Source organism: Lithobates pipiens, unplaced genomic scaffold (genome assembly GCF_037356315.1).
Source record: "Lithobates pipiens isolate NorthernLeopardFrog02 unplaced genomic scaffold, aLitPip1_a1.2 Scaffold_16, whole genome shotgun sequence".
Taxonomy (NCBI): Eukaryota; Metazoa; Chordata; class Amphibia; order Anura; family Ranidae; genus Lithobates; species Lithobates pipiens.
Window position 1 is genome coordinate 254,903,119 of NW_027507748.1, and position 23,721 is coordinate 254,926,839.

Sequence of the window (23,721 nt, forward strand, 5' to 3'; positions counted from 1 at the left end):
GATGAGCCGAACACCACTCAGTTAGGTTCGCACCAGAACCTGCAAACAGACCTAAAATTTGTGTGAACTTTAGAACCCTATTAAAGTCTATGGGACTCGAACGTTCTAAATCAAAAGTGCTAATTTTAAAGGCTAATATGCAAGTTATTGTCATAAAACGTGTTTGGGGACCTGGATCCTGCCCCAGGGGACATGTATCAATGCAAAAAAAAAGTTTTAAAAATTGCAGTTTTTTTCGGGAGCAGTGATTTTAATAATGCTTAACCGGTTCTCGACCAGCGCACGCCGAGGTATGTCGGCAGAATGGCACGGGCAGGCATATTGGCATACAGGTACGTCCAATCTTCAATGCCGCCCTGCCATCGCTCGCGTGCCACCGGCTCGCGTGCTGGTCGGGACCTCCGTGAGTCGGGTCGCGGGTCCCGCGGACTCGATGGCCGCGGGCGTACCCACGATTGTCTCACGGGGCGGCTGAACGAGGAAATTCCATTGTGAACCGCATCTCCCCATTCTGCCTAGCAACTAGTGACGCTGATCTCTGCTCCATGTGATTGGAGCAGAGATCAGTGTTTACTAAATTAAAGCCCAGCCCCCAACAGTTGGTAACACACCCCTAGGAACACTTAACCCCTGCCGCCCACTGGTTAACCCCTTCACTGCCAGTGTCATTTACACAGGAATCACTGCATTTATATAGCAGTGATTGCTGTATAAATGACAATGGTCCCAAAAATGTCCGATGTGTCCGCCATAATGTCGCAGTCACAATAAAAATTGCTGATCGCCGCAATTACTAGTAAAAAAAGTTATTAATAAAAATGCCATAAAACTATCCCCTATTTTGTAAACGCTATAATTTTTGTGTAAACTAATCAATAATCGCTTATTGCAATTATTGCAATTTTTTTACCATAAATATGTAGAAGAATACGTATCGGCCTAAACTGAGGGAAAAAAACTTTTTTTATATATTTTTGGGGGATATTTATTATAACAAAAAGTAAAAAATAATGTGTTTTTTTCAAAATTGTCGCTCTATCTTTGTTTATAGCGCAATAAATTAAAACCGCAGGGGTGATCAAATACCACCAAAAGAAAGCTCTATTTGCAAGAAAAAAAGGACGTAAATTTAGCTTGGGAGCCACGTCGCATGACTGCGCAATTGTCAGTTAAAGCGACGCAATGCTGAATCGCAAAAAGTGGTCTGGTCTTTGACCAGCAAAATGGTCCGGGGCTGAAGTGGTTAAAGTGAAACAATAAAAGTGCAATATTTCTTAAAATTTCATACCTGGGGTGTGTGTATAGTATGCCTGTAAAGGGGCGCATGTTTCCCATGCTTAGAACTGTCACTGCACAAAGTCTCATTTCTGCAGGAAAAAAAGTCATTTAAAAGCACTCGCGGCTATAATGAATATCGGCTCCCTGTAATACAGAGAACAGTCATTGAAAGTCATTGATAAAAAAAAAAAAAAAGCGTGGGGTTTCCCCCAAATTCAATTACCAGGCGCTTCAGGTCCATGCCAAATTAAAAAAAAATGTCATGGAGTTCCCCCCAAATATCCATACCTGACCCTTTATCTGAGCACCCAACCTGGCAGGCCACAGTAAAAGAGGGGGGACGAGAGAGCGCCCCCCTCTTGAACCATACCAGGCCACATGCCCTCAACATTTGGAGCCCTCAAAGCATGTTAATGGGGACAAGGGCCTCATCCCCACAACCCTGGCCGGTGGTTGTGTGGGTCTGCAGGCAGGGGGCTTATCAGAATCTGGAAGCCCCTTTTAACAAGGCGACCCCCAGTTCCCAGCCCCCCCATTTGGAATGGTAACGGGTACATTGTACCCCTACCATTTCACAAAGAAAGTGTAAAAAATTGTTAAAAAACACACAGACACTGTTGGGATAAGTCCTTTATTAAAAATAAAAATAAATTAAATAAAGATTCCAGCGGTGGTAATCCACTCTTGGCATACAGCGATGGGTGATCTCTTCTCAGGGGTCCAGCGATTGGTGATCTCTTCTCCGAGGTCCAGCGATGGGTGATCTCTCCCGATGATGTCCAATGCACGCATCCTGTCTCCACTGGAGACACTGCGGGAATCCCGGCAGCCTGACAGGTCTTAGCTGAGGAGGACAGGCCATCCGTCACCTGACCCCGCCCCCTCTGATGAAAGGGGAAACCCAGGCTTTCCCAGTGATGTATGGGTGACCCCGCCCCCCTCTGGCACAAGGGGAAACTCGGGCTTCCTTCCCCAGTGATGTACGGATGACCCTGCCCCCTCTGATGTAACGCAGGTTTCCGTTACATCAGAGGGGGCGGGGTCACAGCATGTCACTGGGATAGCCCGGGTTTCCCCTTGCATCAGAGGGGGGTGGGGTCAGGTGACGGCTGTCCCCGTCCTCTTCTGCTAAGACCTGTCAGGCTGCCGGGATTCCTATGGTGTCTCCGGTGGAGACAGGATGAGCTGCGCTGGACGTCATCGGGAGAGATTACCCATCGCTGGACCCCGGAGAGATGACCAGCCATTGCAGGATACCAAGAGTGGATTACCACCGCTGGAATCTTTTTTATTTTTAATAAAGGACTTTTCCCAATGGTGTCTGTGTCTTTTTTAACAATTTTTTTACACTTTCTTTGTGAAATGGTAGGGGTACAATGTACCTGTTACCATTTCAAACGGGGGGGGTCTGGGATCTGGGGGTCCCCTTGTTAAAGTGGGCTTCCAGATTCTGCTAAGCCCCTGGCCTGCAGACCCCCACAACCACCGGCCAGGGTTGTGGGGATTAGACCCTTGTCCCCATCAACATGGGGACATGGTGCTTTGAGGGGTCACAGACCCCCAAAGCATCCTCCCAATATTGAGGGCATGTGGCCTGGTACAGTTCGGTGGGGGGCGCTCTCTCGTCCCCCCCCTCTATTCCTGTGGCCTGCCAGGTTGCGTGCTTGGATAAAGGGTCTAAATTTTTTTTTTTATTTGGCATGGAGTTCCCCTTAATATCCATACCAGACTTGAAGGGCCTGGTAATTGAATTTGGGGGGAACCCCACGCATTTTTTTTTATCAATGACTTTTAATGACTGTTCTCTGTATTACGGGGAACTGACAATTCATTATAGCCGTGAGTGGTTTTAAATAACTTTTTTTCCTGCAGAAATTACACATTGTGCAGGGACAGTTCTAAGCACGGGAAACATGCGCCTCTTTACAGGCATACTATACACACCCCCCAGGTACGAAATTTAAAGGAATATTACACTTTTATCGTTTCACTTAAAGCATTATTAAAATCACTGCTCCTGAACAACTGCAGTTTTTAAAACTTTTTTGCATTGATACATATCCCCTGGGGCAGGACCCAGGTCCCCAAACACTTTTTATGACAATAACTTGCATATAAGCCTTTAAAATTAGCACGTTAGATTTCTCCTATAGACTTTTACAGGGTGTTTCGTGGCTTTTCGAATTTGCCGCGAACACCCCAAATTGTTTGCTGTTCGGCGAACGGGTGAACAGGCAATGTTCGAGTCGAACTCGAAGCTCATCCATACTAATCACAAGAGGATTAGCAGTCAGACAGAAACAATAGGTGACACATTTAACAATGGGAATGCACACCTATGAAGCACACAGTGGGGGAAGTATACAATGGGAGAAAGACACCTTAATAAACAGATTATACATAACATGGACCTGAATCTGAATCAAAACCATTCTAAAGGTCCCCTGTAGGCAAGAGGCCACTCTGCAGTCCCCTCCATGCATCCAGGATCTTCCCACTTGATCTTATCTCACCTTCAATATATGCTTCCACCTTCCATGAAATACAGGTTTTTCTACACTTCAAAAATAGGGCAGTCAACACATGAACAACGCAAACTTCAAACAGCAATCAAATTAACAGCTAACAGTGATCTAAGTAAACAATACATGAATTAACATAAACATAAACACATAAGCATCCCTCAATGGTTTGGTAATGAGATAAAGTGGACACAATACTAATCACATCTCCAAGAGGATTAGCAGACAAACAGAAACAATAGGTTACACATTTAACATTGGGAATGTACACCTAGGAGGCACACAGTGGGGGAAGTATACAATGAGAGAAAGACACCTTAATAAACAGATTACACATAACAGCAACAAGTTGTTTGAACTGATTATAATCTTGTGCTTAGAGTCTCTGAGTTTAGGAGGGGTAGTTGAAGCAGTCATTGCTGGTTTAGGCACAGAGGCCCTAATTCTGTATCCAGATCCAAGGTTTCCAAAGTATTTGTGTTTTTGGGAGGCATGAACCCAAATCTGAAGCAAAACCATTCCAAAGGTCCCCCTGGCACACATTTCCCAAAGAATAGAGACCCCCCAAAAGCCAGGGCCCATAGTCAATAGGCAAGTGGCTACCCTGCAGTCCCCTCTATGAATCCAGGGTCTTCCCACTTAATCTTATCTCGCCTTCAATATATAGGTACTTCCACCTTCCATGATCATATCTGCCTGAAAACATGCTTCCGTCATTCCCAATATTTTCCATCTCCAGTATATGTCTTCTTTAGCTCTCAATTCCCTCAAACCCTGATATATGCCTCTAGCATCCAGTAGATCTCTGGTATAATCTCTGCAGAGTCCAGCTACCATTTTTCCAGTACTGATTGGAAACTGATTAGCAAGCAGTATTATTACTAATAATAAGCAGTAGCATTATTATTATTATTATTATTATTTTTATTCCACAAAGAATATGTTCAAAATGTTTTTAAATTAAAGTGGATACAAGAAGGAAAAAGGGAAAACATTACAATGACCAGAAAAGAAGAAAACTGTATTTGTTTTCTAGTTTCACTGTAGTTCCTGACACTAAGCAACTTTTTAGTCTGTGTTTATTTCTATACATGAAAATAAGAGAAAATAAGAGAGAGATGTCTAGAAATATATGTTTGTTGGGCTCTAATTGACATTCATATAATATTCATACTGCGACTACTAACTGTTTTCTGTTTTATGCAGCGAAACACAACAGGTACCGGCCAAGTGAATCTACCACCTATGTTTCCAATGGTGAAGCTTTCTTTATTCAGTATGGGACTGGCAACTTAACAGGCATACTAGGAATCGATCAAGTTACTGTAAGTGTAATCTATAACAAATACTGTGAGAAACAAAAAGTGACATGTTCCGTGAGAATTACCCATTACAGTTTAGTAAAATATCCTGACCAGTTCTTTAGAAATTCTGGATACACTATTTACATAGTTACATAGTAGGTGAGGTTGAAAAAAGACACAAGTTCATCAAGTCCAACCTATGTGTGTGATTATATGTCAGTATTACATTCTACCGTTTCTTGAAATGCCCACAAAATAACCTCTAATGTTGAAAAGAACTAGTGAAAAAAGGAACCCAAATGCCAGTCACTGCATTGTAAACTATAATAGTTTACCTTCCTAAGGTAAACCTGCCACAAACCTGGGCAGTTCAAATAAGCATATGATGATGCTTATTTTTAATTAAGTTATTCAATAGTACTTTTTTTTTTTAAAACTGATGTTTAAAATAAGCCTGTATGAGCTCACCCCTTCTTTGGGCAGGACAAATAGATTTCCTGGGCTCCTCATGTCAGCATACTTCTGGGATCAAATCTTACCCCTGACCCCCTCAGTACAATGCTTTCCTAGCTCATAAAAAACTGACCTTAACCCCTTTGTGCCAACAGCACACATATATGCAGCCTCATAGAAGTGTTTTTTTTCCATGGGCCGCAGATAAGCTTCTGATTGGCTATCACAGTGAGCCTGCCCTTGAATTTCCTTCTTCTTCTGAATGAAAGAAATATAAAGAATAAAAAAATAAATAATAATAAAAAAATAACAAGATCAAGGTTGCCAGGGTTATTGTTAGGGTCAAGATCGGGTCAAAGGTCATGGTCAGCATATTTTGTGTAGAATTAAAAAAAAAATTTAATTGGTATCAGAGTCCAAAAACGAACATACACATATGTGTTATCATTGCAATTCTCAGGAGCAGGAGAATTAATTTTGGGTTGTTCTTTTGTGGTAAATTTTAATAATAACAAGAAATATATAGCTACATTTTTTTTTACTATTTTGGACCAGTTTTCCCCTGATAATTAAAAACAATCAGGAGACATCCATTACCATTTACCACCAAAAGAAAGCCCAATTTGTCCTGAAAACAACAAGGTATAATCCACCTTGATACACTAAGTAGTTGTATAATATTATATCATATGATATTATATGTACAGTTTTACTAACATATGTCAAAGTTGCAAAATTGAGCTTAGGTTTTTAGCTTTGTATTACCCTTAGGTGTGAAAGGGTTCAACTCCCCCTTTATGTTCTTTTCTCTGTCTTGCGCAGGAGGACAAGGGGTTGGAGAATCCCCCTTTATTTTTCCCACCAAGAATGGCTTGCCTGAGTGGATGGCTCTGCTGTGGAGAATAAATCTCCTTGAAGCTGAGCTCTCTCTTAGTGTGGGAGATGGGATGTTGCGTGCCTGGCTTAAATAGTTGGATGTGATTTAGAGCCTTTTTAACTTTTATTCTTGTGTGTATTCCAAGGAAAGAAATCTTGCGATAAAAAAAAAATCCAGGTGATTGGCATGGATGCATGAGAGACAATCAAGCAATCGGGTAGCTATCTGGCAGCCAGAAGGTCTTATCATTATCATCAAAGATTTGGGTCTCCTCATGAAAGCTTCATGCCACACATTGCAATGATACTGAACTTAGGACAGTAGAGGGAAATCATTTGTAATTCTGTCATACTAAAGCATGTACGTGTAGCGCCTGTGGCAAATGTTCCTTATCTTCAAAGCAACTTGGCAGTTCCTGTATGAGGGTGGTAGTGACAGGTAAAAATTTGGAATCCCAAAAAGTGCGCTCTTTCATTCAACAAGCAGTTGAAATATGCAGCAGTATATCGATTTGCCTAAATCTAGTTTGACATTAGCAGCTAATTTGGAGCGGGTAGTCCATGCAAATATGTCTTCTATGGAGGTACAAGATCATGGGTTGGAAAAATAAGTTCTAAAACAGGAACAGTGCCAGGGGGGTTCTTGGGCGTGCAATAGTACCAGAAAAAAATTCAGGTAGCACCTTCATCAAATTAACAGATCAAAGCACCCTTATGTTATTTTGCAACCCCAGATTTCCCAGAATCCTCTACCTAATGGTGCTGCATATGCTGATACCATGGATATCTATGATACTAATCCAGGGCAGGTGGCATTCAGCATTGCCCCCTGGCATTCAGAAGAGGATGGAGGTCCACCTCTCTGCTGACCTTCTCTGCCTCTCACTAGGGATGAGCCGAACACCCCCCAGTTCGGTTCGCACCAGAACCTGCGAACGGAACCGAAAATTCCAGAAAACTTTAGAACTCCATTAACGTCTATAGTCCTCGAACGTTCGAAAACCAAAATTGATAACTTTAAAGGCTAATATGCAAGTTATTGTCCTAAAAAAGGGTTTGAGGACCCAGCTCCTGCCCCAGAGAGCACTGATTTTAATGACGCTTAAAGTGAAAAAAAAGTGAAATATTCCTTTAAATATCGTGCCTGGGGGGTGTCTATAGTATGCCTGTGAAGTGGCATGTGTTTCCCGTATTTAGAACAGCCCCTGCAAACTACATTTCTAACAGAAAAAAGGTAATTTAAAATTGCTTGCGGTTTTAATCTAATGTCTGGTTCCGGCAATATGGATGAAAATCATTGGGAAAAATGGCATAGGTAGCCCACCCTGCCCATTACCAACCCCTTTGGGTCTTGCACAGATATTAACCGCTTAAGGACCGCCTCCTGCACATATACGTCGGCAGAATGGCACGGCTGGGCAAATCACGTACCTGTACATGACTCTTTAAGTGCCCAGCCATGGGTCGCGAGTGCGCCGCCGCTGGTGCGCTCGCAACCAGGTCCTGAGCTCAGTGACCGTAGCCGCGGGACCCGCGGACCCCATCGCCACTGGTGTCCCATGATCGGGTCACAGAGCTGAAGAACGAGGAGAGGTCTATGCAAACAAACCTCTCCCCATGCTTCTTACTGTGGCTATCACCGATCGTCTGTTCCCTGTTATAGGGAAAGACGATCAGTGACGTCACATGCCAGGCCACGTCTCCCTACAATAAAAAAAACCCCACAATGTCACACATAACCCCTCCTCACCCCCTAGTGGCTAACTCCTTACTGCCAGTGTCATTTACACAGGAATCAGTGCATTTAAATAGCACTGATTGCTGTAAAAATGACAATGGTCCCAAAAATGTGTCAAAAATGTCTGATGCATCCACCATAATGTCACAGTCACAATAAAAATCGCTGATCACCGCCTTTACTAGTAAAAAAAAAATATTAATAAAAATGCCATAAAACTATCCCTTATTTTGTAAACGCTATAACTTTTGCACAAACCAATAAATAATCGCTAATTGCGATTTTTTTAACCAAAAATAAGTAGAAGAATATGTATCAGCCTAAACTGAGGAGAAAAAATGTTTTTATATGTTTTTTCTGGATATTTATTATAGCAAAAAGTAAAAAATATTGCATTTTTTCAAAATTGTCGCTCTATTTTTGTTTATAGCGCAAAAAATAAAAACCGCAGAGGTGATCATATACCCCCAAAAGAAAGCTCTATTTGTGGGAAAAAAGGGCGCCAATTTTGTATGGGAGCCACGTTGCATGACCGCGCAATTGTCAGTTAAAGCGACGCAGTGCCGAATCGCAAAAAGGGGCCTGGTCCTTTGGCTGCAAATTGGTCCGGGGCTTAAGTGGTTAAGGGGAACCCGTACCCAAATTTAAAAACCAAAAGGCATGGTGCCCCCAGGCCCTATATACTCAGAACAGCAGTATACAGGCGGTGCAAACAAGAAAGGGACTATGTAGCTTTGTTGTTCAGTAGAATATGTTTGTAATTTTGAACTGGTACATTTTTAAAGTGTAGCTTATAGGGAAAGACGATCAGTGACGTCACATGCCAGGCCACGCCTCCCTACAATAAAAAAAGACACACAACGTCACACATAACCCCTCCTCGCCCCCTAGTGGTGAACTCCTTACTGCCAGTGTCATTTACACAGGAATCAGTGCATTTAACTAGCACTGATTGCTGTATAAATGACAATGGTCCCAAAAATGTGTCAAGAATGTCCGATGTGTCCGCCATAGTGTCGCAGTCACAATAAAAATCGCTGATCACCGCCATTACTAGTAAAAAAAAAATATTAATAAAAATGCTATAAAACTATCCCCTATTTTGTAAATGCTATAACTTTTGCGCAAACCAATCAATAATCGCTAATTGCGATTTTTTTTTACCAAAAGTAAGTAGAAGAATATGTATCGGCCTAAACTGAGGAAAAAATATTTTTTTATATATTTTTGGGGGATATTTATTATAGCAAAAAAGTAAAAAATATTGCATTTTTTTCAAAATTGTCGCTCTATTTTTGTTTATAGCGCAAAAAATAAAAACCGTAGAGGTGATCAAATACCATCAAAAGAAAGCAATTTTGTATGGGAGCCACGTTGCATGACCGCGCAATTGTCAGTTAAAGCGAAGCAGTGCCGAATCGCAAAAAGGGGCCTGGTCCTTTGGCTGCAAATTGGTCCGGGGCTTAAGTGGTTAAGGGGAACCCCGTACCCAAATAAAAAAAACAAAAGGCGTAGTGCCCACAGGCCCTATATACTTAGAACAGCAGTATACAGGCAGTGCAAACAAGAAAGGGACTGTGTAGGTTTGTTGTTAAGTAAAATCTGTTTGTAATTTTGAACTGGTACATTTTTAAAGTGTAGCTCCAGTCAAAAAATATATTTATAAGCTTTTTGGAAAACAAAGGGAAGGGTCATCACCCCTGTAACATTTTTTTCTTTCCGTCTGTGCACCTCTTCAGAAGATTTCACCTCACTTTCTGTCCCTGTGACCAATGTTTTTTGAAAATTTGGGGGTTTTAGTAAAACAAGGATTAGGATAAAGCATCAGCGGAGAGGAGACATGTTTTTCCCATATCGACTCTTACAGGAGAAAATTTCCTAGGGGTAGATTTCATCTCACTTCCTGTTGTCTCCTTCCGTTTGCAAGTAGGAGATATTTGTAAGTTGGATGTTTGAAAGTAGGGGCCTGCCCTATGTGTTCTGCAGAAATTTGGGCCTAAAGTGTTGGTGTTGCCCCAACACTATAAGCCCTCAAAGTGACTCTTAGTGGGTACTGGGATGCCCTGCTGTGAACTATTATATCAAGAATTGTAATTACATGACATTGTTGAACAGTGGTAGAAAAATCAGGCTTTTGGTGGTGGTGGTGCTGGTGCCATAACACTGTAAGTCTTCACAGTTACTCTTGGTGAGCGCTGGAATGGGCCCTGCTGTGAAATATTATATCAAGAATTGTAATTACATGCACCTGTTGAACAAGGGCAGAAAAATTGGGCCTTAGGCACTGATGCCACAACACTGCAACATTTCACAGAAACTCTAGTTGGACAGCAGGAATGAGCCATGCTGCAAAGTATAGCATCAAAAATTGTAATTACATGCCCCTGTTAAACAGGGGCAGAAAGATTGGGCCTTAGGCACTGGTGCCACAACACTGCAACACCTTACAGATACTCTAGTTGGAGAGCAGGAATGAGCCCTGCTGCAAAGCATTGCATCAAAAATTTTAATTACACGCCCCTGTTAAGCAGGGGCTGAAAATTGGGCCTTAGCCACTGGTGGCGGCGCCCAGAACCAAAAATGTTCTTCCAAGCTATCAGTAGGATCATTGAGGAGGAAGAGGATAGTCAGTCAGCATAACAGGATAGTCACTCAGCAACAGCAAAGGCAGTCTTGAAGGGATGTGACATTTCAAAAAAAGTATTTTCTTACATCAGCTTCAGGCGCTTGGTAGCTGGTAGTGATCCAAGACTGATTCATCTTTATGAAGGTCAGCCGATCAACCGAGTTGGTGGACAAGCGCAACCTGTGATTGGTTACAAAACCTCCAGCAGCACTGAATGTGCGTTCTGAAAGAACGCTGGATGCAGGTCAGGCCTGTAGCTCAATTGCATACTGTGAAAGCTCTGGCCAGTGATCCATCCTCAAGACCCAGTAACCCAGAGGATTTTCCGTGGGAAAGTGTCCAAGTCTGACCGTGCCTCCATGTAAATCAGACGCTGGCGATGGTTGCTGGAACCGATCATACCTTGGGGCTGTGGACTAAAAAATTGTCTGAACGCATCGGTCAGACAGCCACCTTCTCCACCGCTCCTTCTGTGACTGACTGAAGCCTCAGCAACATGCTCTCCAGGACCAGGAATTTGTAACCTCCCAGTCTCTGGGAACGTTTTGCACAGACCTTTCTACAAGGCCTCCTGGAGATGTCTCATCCTCTGCTCCCTCTGTGACAGCAAGATAAGGTCCACAACCTTACCCTTTTACCGTGGATCAAGGAGAGTTACCAGCCAGTAATGATCCCTCTCCTTGATCCGCTGAATACGAGGATCCTTCCGGATACTTACGAGGATACTTCCTTCCGGAGTCCTCTGGGTCACTAAGGATGACATGATCTGCAGCCACCTCCTACAAGCCAAGTACAAGTCCACGGGTTTCTGGGGACAGTAAATCATCCCTAAAAGACTGCTGCTGATGCTGAATGCCAGGCTCCACCTCCATGCTGGCACAATCCTCCTTCTCCTCCATCTCCTCCTCCTCCTCCTCCTCGTCCTCTTCCTGTGTGATCGGCAGGACAGCAGGAACACTGTCTGGATAAAGGGGGCCTTGAGAGGCAAGGAAGTCCTCCTCTTCCTGCCTCTGTTCTGCTTCAAGTACCCTGTCCATTATTCCACGCAGCGTGTGCCCAAACAGGTGGACAAGAGGTACAGTGCCACTGATGCATGCACTGTCACTGCTCACCATCCTCGTTGCCTCCTCAAATGGAGACAGCACAGTACATGCATCCCTAATCATGGCCCACTGGCGTGGGGAAAAAAAAACAGCTCCCTTGACCCTTTTTTGGTGCCCTAGTTGCACAGGTACTCATTGATGGCCCTCTGCTGCGTTTGCAGCCGCTACAGCATGGCCAACATTGAGTTCCACCTGGTGGGCATGTCACAGATAAGGCGGTTCTTGGGCAGGTACAATTCCTTTTGGAGCTCAGCCAGCCGAGCACTGGCATTATATGACTGGCGGAAATTAACACAGACTTTGCTGGCCTGCTCAGGACATCTTGTAAGCCCACGTAGCTGCCCAAGAACCGCTGCACCACCAAGTTAAGCACGTGAGCCAGACAGGGCACATGGGTCAGTTGTCCCTGTCGGAGGGCGGAGAGGGGGTTAGTGCCATTGTCGCAAACCACCATTCCTGGCGTAAGCTGGTGTGGCATCAACCACCTCTCAGCCTGCCCCTGCAGAGCTGACAGAATACTGCCCCAGTTTGGCTCCTGTCCCCCAAGCACACCAGCGCAATCACGGCATGGCATCTTTTTGCCTGCGTACTTGCGTAGCCCCTTGAACGCCTACTTAGCACCGCTGGTTCCAAGGAAAAAGCACAGGAAGAGGCCATGAGGGAAGAAGAAGAGGAGGGGGTGGAGGAGAGAGGTGTGTCACAACCAGTAGTAGCATTTTTGAGGCGTGGTGGCGGAACAACCTCCAACACTACTGCACCTTGTCCTGCATACTTGGCTGTGAGACACCTAATTCTACACCTTCATTCCTCTTAGTGCAGGTTTCATAGAGGACTGAAGGTATAGTGGGGTTGGAGATCCCAGCTGATGAGGAGCAAGGAGAGGTCCACTTTGTTCTTTGGTGTGGGTCTTTAAGGTACGCTTGCCAACTAACTGCATGGCAGGTCAACATATGTCTGGTCAAGCATGTGGAGCCCAAGTTGTTGATGTTTTGGCCACGCAAGATATGGTTGAGACATATGTTGCAAATAGCAGCAGTGCGATATGATGCACTCGTCTCAAAAAAGGCCCACATCAATGAACTCAGTGGAGCTCTGCGGTTTGATTCAGTCGGTGTGCTGCCCTTAAGCTGGCCCCCGGAGGGCATCCTGCCGCGTTCGAGATGTGCCCCCTCCTCCTCCTCTCTCCTATTGGGCCCCCACGTGGAGTCAACGACCTCATCATCCCCTCCCTTCTCATCACTGGAGCAAACCTGGCAGTATGCTGCAGCTGGTGGAACATGACTGCCAGATTGCTGTCCTTCTTGGGCATCCCCTCTCTCTGGGCTCACATTACTGCCTTCCTCTAGCTGGGTATCACCATCAGAGCCTTCAAAACGCTGGTAATCCTCCTGGAGCATGTACCCAACACTGTGCTCAAACAGTTTGGGGAACTCCTCAGGAGGACATGGTGGGTCTAGGGAAGGAGTGACTGATGCCATTGAGACAAGGGAAGAGGCTGCGTTAGCAGCTGCTTTGCCAGTACCCTGAGCCTGGGTGACCAAGTCTTCAGCATGTTGAGGCTCAACACATCCAGCTGCTGAAAATAAGGACAAGTGTTTCCCATGACCACGTCTGGGTATGGCTGAGTATAGATGGGTATGTCTGGGTACGGCTGAGCATGGCTGGGTACGGCAGAGAATTGGCTGGGTACGGCAGAGAATTGGCTGGGTATTGCAGAGTTTTGGCTGGGTATCGCATTGCTGAGTATTGGCTGGGTATCGCAGAGTATTGGCAGGGTATCGCAGAGTATTGGCAGGGTATCGCAGAGTATTGCTAGAGTATTGGCAGGGTATCGCAGAGTATTGCTAGGTGGCAGGGTATCGCAGAGTATTGCTAGAGTATTGGCAGGGTATTGCAGAGTATTGCTAGAGTATTGCTAGAATATTGGCAGGGTATCGCAGAGTATTGGCAGGGTATCGCAGAGTATTGGCAGAGTATTGCTAGAGTATTGGCAGGGTATCGCAGGGTATTGCTAGAGTATTGGCAGGGTATCGCAGAGTATTGCTGGGTACTGTACAGATTAGTATGGAGAGGGGAGACATGACACCGGTTTGTTTACAAGGGATCGCTCTGTCGGAGCGATCACATTGTAAACGCCTGGGTGTAGAAAGATGGCCGCCGCTTCAGAGCTAGGCCGAAGCCGCGGCCTTTCCTAAGGCTGAGACATCGGAGCGCTCCGCAGATCGCGGCATGTGCCGATCCAAACGGGGTGACCTGTTCAGATCACGGATCGGTGACGATCCGTTGCACCCCTATTATTGACCCACAGCTGGACAGGCTGTCCATCTGCCCTGTACTAAAAGAGTGATGCCCCATACATCCCCCTTTGCCAATTTAATAAATGAGATGGGTCTACGGGACATTTAAAGAGAGCGTAACAGGGATGTGAAGTGTTACTCCTGTCACTCTGCATCTCATGGAGGCCTCTCTAGAATAGATATGGGTATAGGTAATGATATGCTGCTCCCATATGTTTTAGATCCAGCCTACGAACCCCACCTCCTTTCGGATCACTCTCCATTTTGGGTGCGGGTGGACACAGCAGCTCCATCTGTCAAACCGATGTGGAGAGTTAATGCATTTGCTCCCTACCCCAGACCCCATCTCTGGCGAGCTGAGGGAATTTTTGATATTCAATAAATACTCTGCTAGTGGGGCAATAGTATGGGAGGATATGAAGGTTTTCCTGCGGGGTCTTCTCATATGGCAAATATCTGGTGTAACAAAAAAAGGGGTTTGGAGAATGGGAAAACACGGTCCGCCTTGAGTTACAAAGTAGAGAGATGGCCCTAGGTGGGCGGATCCCACCCCAGCCAACCAAAATAGCTGGAAAGAGGCCAACTCACTATATAACCAGGTGGTATTCTCAACAGCTGAGAAAAGAGATATTTCCTTCAACAGAACTATTTGAGGAGGGAGAGAATACAGGTCACTTATTGACTACGGTTGCTAAAGCTCAGCAGGAGTCTACCTCCATTACAGAAATTAAAAATCCCAAGGTAGAAATTAGCACTTCTACTGTTGACATTTTGGATACATTTCAGCAATTTTATGCAGATTTATATACCTCCTAAAACTATCAATACCCCCTCTGACCTGGCTCTGTTTTTAGGGACTGTACCTTTCCCCAGATAACCGTAGCTGAAAAAGAAGCACTAGATTCTCTGATCACTATAGAAGAGCTGACTGAGGCACTGGCAGATGCACCAAACCACAAATCTGCCTGCCGATGTGTACACCAGGTATGGGTCTATCCTCTTGCCTCTGGGTCCTGTTGACCTGAAATTATGGTTTTGGTTTTATTTTTATTTTTTTTTACAATTTTTATTACAGCAGTCTTGTTTTTCTTTTTCTTTTTATCTCCATTTTTCTTTACAATTGAGTCTGAAATTGGTAAATCCACAGTTGCCTATTTTTCAACTCAACACTAGAGGGAGCGCCAAACATGTGTTACTACCGCAGTTTATACTGAGATATTACATTATGGGCCTAGTCCTGCAATATAGAGGACAACTCAAGCCAATAATACTCCCCCATATTCTGTCTAAAGGTACTATGTCTGCCAATAATAATAAGGGTCTACTCTTCCTCTCATGTAATTTGAAGGGTTTGAGTGATGGGACAAAGTGAGGAGCAATGTTTCATTATTTAACTAGAATGAAACTGCATATCGTATGTCTTCAGGAGACACGTTTACAACCTGACTCTGTCCGCCTGCTTAAAACTCGTAAATTTCCGGTACAATTACACTCCACATGCTCTTCCTTCTCTAGGGGAGTAAGTGTGCTGATTAATAAGATGATCTCTTTTTATTGTATGAAGAAGCAGATTGAAAGAGAGGGAAAATTTGTATTCCTGTTGTGCAGCCTGGGGGCTTCAGATGTATTGTTGCAGCAATGTATATAGCTCCACCCTTTAATTCTGATCCCCTGAAGAAATTAGCGTAATTTATGGCACTGCACCCAGGGACTCCTGTTCTAGCTCTGGGGGACTTGAATAATGTTATTGACTAGGGGTGGAACGGATCAAAAAATTCACGGATCGGATCGTTCCTCGGATCAGAGTCACGGATTGGATCATTTTTCGGATCAGCAAATAATAATTTAATTTGCAAAAACCTGTGAAAATTCCACCACCACTGTAATATCCACAATCTCCCCCACTGTAATATTGTCTGGGTATGGCTGAGTATAGATGGGTATGTCTGGGTACGGCTGAGCATGGCTGGGTACGGCAGAGAATTGGCTGGGTACGGCAGAGAATTGGCTGGGTATTGCAGAGTTTTGGCTGGGTATCGCATTGCTGAGTATTGGCTGGGTATCGCAGAGTATTGGCAGGGTATCGCAGAGTATTGGCAGGGTATCGCAGAGTATTGCTAGAGTATTGGCAGGGTATCGCAGAGTATTGCTAGGTGGCAGGGTATCGCAGAGCATTGCTAGAGTATTGGCAGGGTATCGCAGAGTATTGCTAGAGTATTGCTAGAGTATTGGCAGGGTATCGCAGAGTATTGGCAGGGTATCGCAGAGTATTGGCAGGGTATCGCAGAGTATTGGCAGAGTATTGCTAGAGTATTGGCAGGGTATCGCAGGGTATTGCTAGAGTATTGGCAGGGTATCGCAGAGTATTGCTGGGTACTGTACAGATTAGTATGGAGAGGGGAGACATGACACCGGTTTGTTTACAAGGGATCGCTCCGTCGGAGCGATCACATTGTAAACGCCTGGGTGTAGAAAGATGGCCGCCGCTTCAGAGCTAGGCCGAAGCCGCGGCCTTTCCTAAGGCTGAGACATCGGAGCGCTCCGCAGATCGCGGCATGTGCCGATCCAAACGGGGTGACCCGTTCAGATCACGGATCGGTGGCGATCCGTTGCACCCCTATTATTGACCCACAGCTGGACAGGCTGTCCATCTGCCCTGTACTAAAAGAGTGATGCCCCATACATCCCCCTTTGCCAATTTAATAAATGAGATGGGTCTACGGGACATTTGAAGAGAGCGTAACAGGGATGTGAAGTGTTACTCCTGTCACTCTGCATCTCATGGAGGCCTCTCTAGAATAGATATGGGTATAGGTAATGATATGCTGCTCCCATATGTTTTAGATCCAGCCTACGAACCCCACCTCCTTTCGGATCACTCTCCATTTTGGGTGCGGGTGGACACAGCAGCTCCATCTGTCAAACCGATGTGGAGAGTTAATGCATTTGCTCCCTACCCCAGACCCCATCTCTGGCGAGCTGAGGGAATTTTTGATATTCAATAAATACTCTGCTAGTGGGGCAATAGTATGGGAGGATATGAAGGTTTTCTTGCGGGGTCTTCTCATATGGCAAATATCTGGTGTAACAAAAAAAGGGGTTTGGAGAATTGGAAAACACGGTCCACCTTGAGTTACAAAGTAGAGAGATGGCCCTAGGTGGGCGGATCCCACCCCAGCCAACCAAAATAGCTGGAAAGAGGCCCACTCACTATATAACCAGGTGGTATTCTCAACAGCTGAGAAAAGAGATATTTCCTTCAACAGAACTATTTTGAGGAGGGAGAGAATACAGGTCACTTATTGACTACGGTTGCTAAAGCTCAGCAGGAGTCTACCTCCATTACAGAAATAAAAAATCCCAAGGTAGAAATTAGCACTTCTACTGTTGACATTTTGGATACATTTCAGCAATTTTATGCAGATTTATATACCTCCTAAAACTATCAATACCCCCTCTGACCTGGCTCTGTTTTTAGGGACTGTACCTTTCCCCAGATAACCGTAGCTGAAAAAGAAGCACTAGATTCTCTGATCACTATAGAAGAGCTGACTGAGGCACTGGCAGATGCACCAAACCACAAATCTGCCTGCCGATGTGTACACCAGGTATGGGTCTATCCTCTTGCCTCCGCTATTGCGGCCCATACAGGGAGCGGCTAAAATGGGACATCTGCCTGACTTGATGAGGGAGGCCATGATAGTGGTCCTTTCCAAGCCAGGCAAGGATAGACAGATGCCGGATTCATATTGTCCCATATCACTGCTTAATATTGATGTCAAGCTTCTGGCGAGGGTTCTTGCCAGCAGACTTGCGGGTGTTGTTGGGAGGCTGGTACATCGTGACCATTCTGAAATTAATCCGACATGGTCCACGGTGGACAACATCCGACGCCTCTTCCTCAACATTCAAACTCCAGTAGATAATCCCGGAGGTAGGGTAATTCTGTCCTTGGATGCTGCCAAGGCTTTTGACAGCATTGAGTGGCCCTATCTCTGGAAAATACTGGCTGGCTTTGATCTAGGGAAAACTTTTATTTACTGGGTAAATGTGCTTTATTCTGAACCCCGGGCCAGGGTACGAGTTAATAACTCCCTTTCCCAGCCCCTTCAGTTACACCGGGATAGTCGTCAGGGCTGCCCGTTGTCCTCCCTTTTATTTGCGCTAGCAGTAGAGCCACTCGCAATATTAATCCGCAATAATGGGTACATTGTGGGATTCCGCAGGGGTCGGTTAGAGGACAAGTTATCTCTGTATGCTGACGATGCCTTACTATATTTGGCAGACTCAGGAGACATCCTACGTAGCCTGATGGCAACCATTACTAAATTTGGTGAATTTTCCGGATTCACTATTAATTGGTCTAAATCCATACTTATGCCCATAGACCCACTAGCATCACCTCTCCCCTCAGAGGCGTCCCAAATAGCCATTGTTGATACTTTTAAATACCTGAGAGTAGTGATATCACCAGACCCGACTGAATACCTGAAACTGAACCTAGCACTACTACTGGAAAGACAACATGTAAAATGCCAGGGATGATGTAGGCTTCCACTGTCAGTGGTAAGAAGGGTAAATTTGAGCAAAATGATCTGGGCCCCACAACTCCTACATATCTTCCACAACTCCCCTATGTGGATTCCCAACAAATGGTTTAAGAAGATTGACATACAATTTTGAGATCTTATTTGGAAAAAAGGTAGAGCCCGTATCAGCCTAACAGCATTGCAGTTTGGCAAGGGCGGGGGCTGGTGGTACCACACTCCATGACATATTTCCTAGCATCACAGCTGCAACAACTTGCAGGCTGGGATCTGCCTGAGATCTGGAAGTCAGATGACCCTATTATACAATTGGCGTCTCGCACCAATCCTATATTAACAGCTGTCTCCCACCTGGAGATGGATCTACCGGGTATCCCCTCACTCTCCCCAATGGCAATACTACTCCAGAAGGTTTGGAAGGCAGTTAAAAGAACATTATCCATAGATGATCCAATGGAGTTTACCCCCATCTGGAACAACCACAACTACCCTGAGCTACTCAAACTACAGGGATTCGTCTCTTGGTCAAAAATAGGGATATGGTTCTTTACACAATAATATAATGGCAATGTACGCAAATCATTTGAAAACCTATGCAGGCAGGGGCATGCTGGGCCGGGGGGCAGGGATGCAATTGCCCCCTGGGCTGCTCTGATATGCTGTGGCAAAGGCTACTGTGTCATCATCTCAAAACCGCACATGTGCAGTTCTTGAGCTGGCTGAGTCCAGTACTGTGAGCCAGCGATGTCTACATGTCAGGGCTGACAGTCTGTGTTACACAGCACAGCACAGCCCTGCCCAGCCCCTCCCTCCTCCACATGAATGGCTGGCAGAGGCTGGACCTGCTCTCTCTTTACCCACCCACACTCCAGGCAGCCCGTGTGCTGTCTGCGAAGAGGATGTGTGGGCGGGAAAGTTAAATCTGATCCATTGGCTGGAATCCAGTGAGTCTTCTGGGAGGCTGGGACCATCCAATTAAGTGAGCTCCTCCTCTCTGCAGCCAAAGAGTTTTTTTCTAGTAGCCTGTGCCAGTACCTTGTCCTCTTGGTGGTATGATGTGGGCTCACACTGGCATGCTTCAGTTTGGCTGCAGTGCTTGTGTACTGGCAGTCTTCCTGTATGTTGCCCCTGGGACATAGTTAGGGATTAGTTGATATCACATTTCATCCCTGCCAGTTTTAACCCCCTAAATGCCAATCCCTGCAGGTAATGACACAGTTCACTTTGAACTCCACCTTTTTTTCCATTACTCTGTAGGTATTAGATGTGCTCTCACCTTTTTGTTTGCACATATTATCTAAGGGTACTTTCACACTGGGGGGGGGGGGGGGGTGTGGGTGGTAGTGGTAAAGCTCTGCTTGTTTTAGTGGTGCTTTACCATTGTTTTTTGTGTTTTAACCCCCACTATCGGCCGAAGAAAGGGTTAAAAACACCCGTGTTGCATTCATTTCAATGGGCAGAGCACCTCTCCCAAACCGCCCCAATAATGCTGCTTGCAGGACTTTTCAGAATTTCCTAAAAGCGCACCACCCCAGTGGGAAAGCACTCAGGGCTTTCACCCTGGGGGGGCTTGAGAGGCGCTTTACAGGTGTTATTTTTAGCACTAAAACTCCTGTAAAGCGCCTTCAGTATGAAAGTACCCTAAAGAGAATTATGGAAATAAGGTGGAGTTCAAAGTGGAGCCCTCCTTTTAGAAGATTTGAGGATATTATTAAACCCAGAGACTGGTGGACTTAGGCCACCATAGACAGATTGAAATTCTGCCGGTTCAGCAGACATTTCAATCTATCTATGTGCAGACTTGTTGTACAGAATGTGACTCTATCAACTGACAGTACAACCAGTGTGTCTTTATTTTTTTTATTTTTTGTGATCACTGCTGGCTGCTATAGCTGCCAGCAGTGATCACTGTATTCTGTATTCTGATTGCTTGGAAACGTTCACCTCAGAGCACACATCGACACACGGCTCTTACAGAAGCTTGGTAATTCAAGTGTCGGCCTTCCCTAGAATTATACCTGTGGGGCTGTGACCAATTCTGGGAGAGAGCTGGGATATGACATTACTTACCTCATATCCCTGCCACTCCTAAACCTGCTCCACTGCAGCACCAGGCCCACAATGCCCTTAATCTGGCCGGTGCTACAGCATGCGCCTGCATGTGCATTTCTTACTTCACGCAATTGACACAGGAGGAGCCTGCACCCTGGTGAATCTGGTGGTCATGCCGGGGAGACAGCAGGACTTGCGTGTTTAGCCTGCTGCACTCACTGTGACTCTCGGCTACTCTGCTTGCTTGGCTTGCCCAGTGGTGTGGTGCTCACTCACCAGAGAAGCTCTGCACTCCACAGGGAGTGTTTAGTGTGGTAGCAGTGACATCACAGTCTTTAGTCTTCATCTTCCTGCAGTCTCATTGGTCTGTGTACTGGATGTGGGGAAGGGCACACTCTTTTTCTTCGTCTATCTGGGGGCAATCATGCAGTCTCTCTCTGTGCTCTCTCTGAGCCAGACTGCTCCATTCTCTGAGAGACTGTTCCACTTCACACTGCCTGTACAGAGACTGACCGCTTCACAGTGCCTGCACAGAAAGTGACCGCTCTCTCTGTGTGCAGGCAGTGTGAAGCGGGGTCTCTCTCTGTGCAGGCAGTGTGAAGTGGGGTCTCTCTCTGTGCAGGCAGTGTGAAGCGGGGTCTCTCTCTGTGCAGGCAGTGTGAAGCGGGGTCTCTCTCTGTGCAGACAGTGTGAAGCGGGGTCTCTCTCTCTGTGCAGGCAGTGTGAAGCGGTCTCTCTCTCTGTGTAAGCAGTGTGAAGCGGTCTCTCGCTCTGTGCAGGCAGTATGAAGCGGTCTTTCTCTGTACATGCAGTTTGAAGCAGTCTCTGTGCAGGCAGTGTGAAGCAGTCTCCCTCTGTGCAGGCAGTGTGAAGCGGTCTCTCTCTCTGTGCAGGCAGTGTGAAGCGGTCTCTCTCTCTCTGTGCAGGCAGTGTGAAGCGGTCTCTCTCTGTGTGCAGGCAGTGTGAAGCGGTCTCTCTCTCTCTGTGCAGGCAGTGTGAAGCAGTCTCTCTCTGTGCCGGCAGTGTGAAGCTGTCTCTCTCTCTCTCTGCAGGCAGTGTGAAGCTGTCTCTCTCTCTCTCTGTGCAGGCAGTGTGAAGCGGTCTCTCTCTATCTGTGCAGGTAGTGTGAAGCGGGGTATCTCTCTGTGCAGGCAGTGTGAAGTGGGGTCTCTCTCTCTGTGCAGGCAGTGTAAAGCGGTCTCTCTCTCTGTGCAGGCAGCGTGAAGCTGTCTTTCTCTCTCTGTGCAGGCAGTGTGAAGCAGTCTCTCTCTCTCTCTCTGAAGGCAGTGTGAAGCAGTCTTTCTCTCAGTGAAGGCAGTGTGAAGCAGTCTCTCTCTGTGCAGGCAGTGTCAAGCAGTCTCACTCCCTCTCTGCTCGGGGAATGTGGTGTATAGAGATGGACGAACTTCCGACGGGACGTTTCGCAAACGCGAACCGCCAAAAGGGCCCCATTGACTTCAATGGCAGGCGAACTTTAAAAACCTACAGGTCATATTTTCAGCCACAAAATACCTACTAGCTCTGCACACATAGTCCCACCACATGGCCACTGACATAATATATGTATGAAGTGAATCTGGGATCGACAACTACAAGCATTCTTTTTTTATCTGTGAAATGTTGACAATTCAGGACTCAGGAGCGCATGAAGGCAATGGAGGAGAGGAAAGGTCAGGGTAGGCTATGAAGAGGGTGCAGGAGATAATCACCAGCACCGTGATATAGAGCACTGACACCAGCACCGTGATATAGAGCACTGACACCAGCAACGTGATATAGAGCACTGACACCAGCACCGTGGTAGAGTGCACTGACACCAGCACCGTGATATAGAGCACTGACACCAGCACCGTGATAGAGTACACTGACACCAGCACCGTGATAGAGTGCACTGACACCAGCACCGTGATAGAGTGCACTGACACCAGCACCGTGATATAGAGCACTGACACCAGCACCGTGGTAGAGTGCACTGACACCAGCACCGTGATATAGAGCACTGACACCAGCACCGTGATAGAGTACACTGACACCAGCACCGTGATAGAGAGCACTGACACCAGCACCGTGATAGAGTGCACTGACACCAGCACTGTGATAGAGTGCACTGACACCAGCACCGTGATATAGAGCACTGACACCAGCACTGTGATAGAGTGCACTGACACCAGCACCGTGAGAGCACTGACACCAGCACCGTGATAGAGCGCACTGACATCAGCACCGTGATAGAGTGCACTGACATCAGCACCGTGATATAGAGCACTGACACCAGCACCATGAGATCACTGACACCAGCACCGTGATAAAGCGCACTGGCATCAGCACCGTGATAGAGTGCACTGACATCAGCACCGTGATATAGAGCACTGACACCAGCACCATGAGATCACTGACACCAGCACCGTGATAGAGTGCACTGACACCAGAACCATGATATAGAGCACTGACACCAGCACCGTGATATAGAGCACTGACAGTGTGAAGCTGGGTCTCTCTCTCTGTGCAGGCAGTGTGAAGCAGTCTCTCTCTCTCTGTGCAGGCAGTGTGAAGCAGTCTCTCTCTGTGCAGGCAGTGTCAAGCAGTCTCACTCCCTCTCTGCTCGGGGAATGTGGTGTATAGAGATGGATGAACTTCCGATGGGACGTTTCGCGAACCGCCAAAAGGGCCCCATTGACTTCAATGGCAGACGAACTTTAAAAACCTACAAGTCATATTTTAAGCCACAAAATACCTACTAGCTGTGCACACATAGTCCCACCACATGGCCACTGACATAATACATGTATGAAGTGAATCTGGGATCGACAACTATAAGCATTCTTTTTTTATCTGTGAAATGTTGACAATTCAGGACTCAGGAGCGCATGAAGGCAATGGAGGAGAGGAAAGGTCAGGGTAGGCTATGAAGAGGGTGCAGGAGAT

At 46.0% G+C, this 23,721-nt stretch overlaps 1 protein-coding gene across 1 annotated transcript in view; it reads left to right on the plus strand.

The window, feature by feature from the left end:
* Positions 1-23,721, plus strand: part of CTSE (cathepsin E) — a 482,462-nt gene that overhangs the window by 217,225 nt on the left and 241,516 nt on the right. Inside the window, exon 4 of the mRNA XM_077481317.1 lies at positions 5,007-5,125. Coding sequence (XP_077337443.1) covers positions 5,007-5,125 — 119 coding nt within the window. The remainder of the gene's footprint in view (positions 1-5,006; positions 5,126-23,721) is intronic.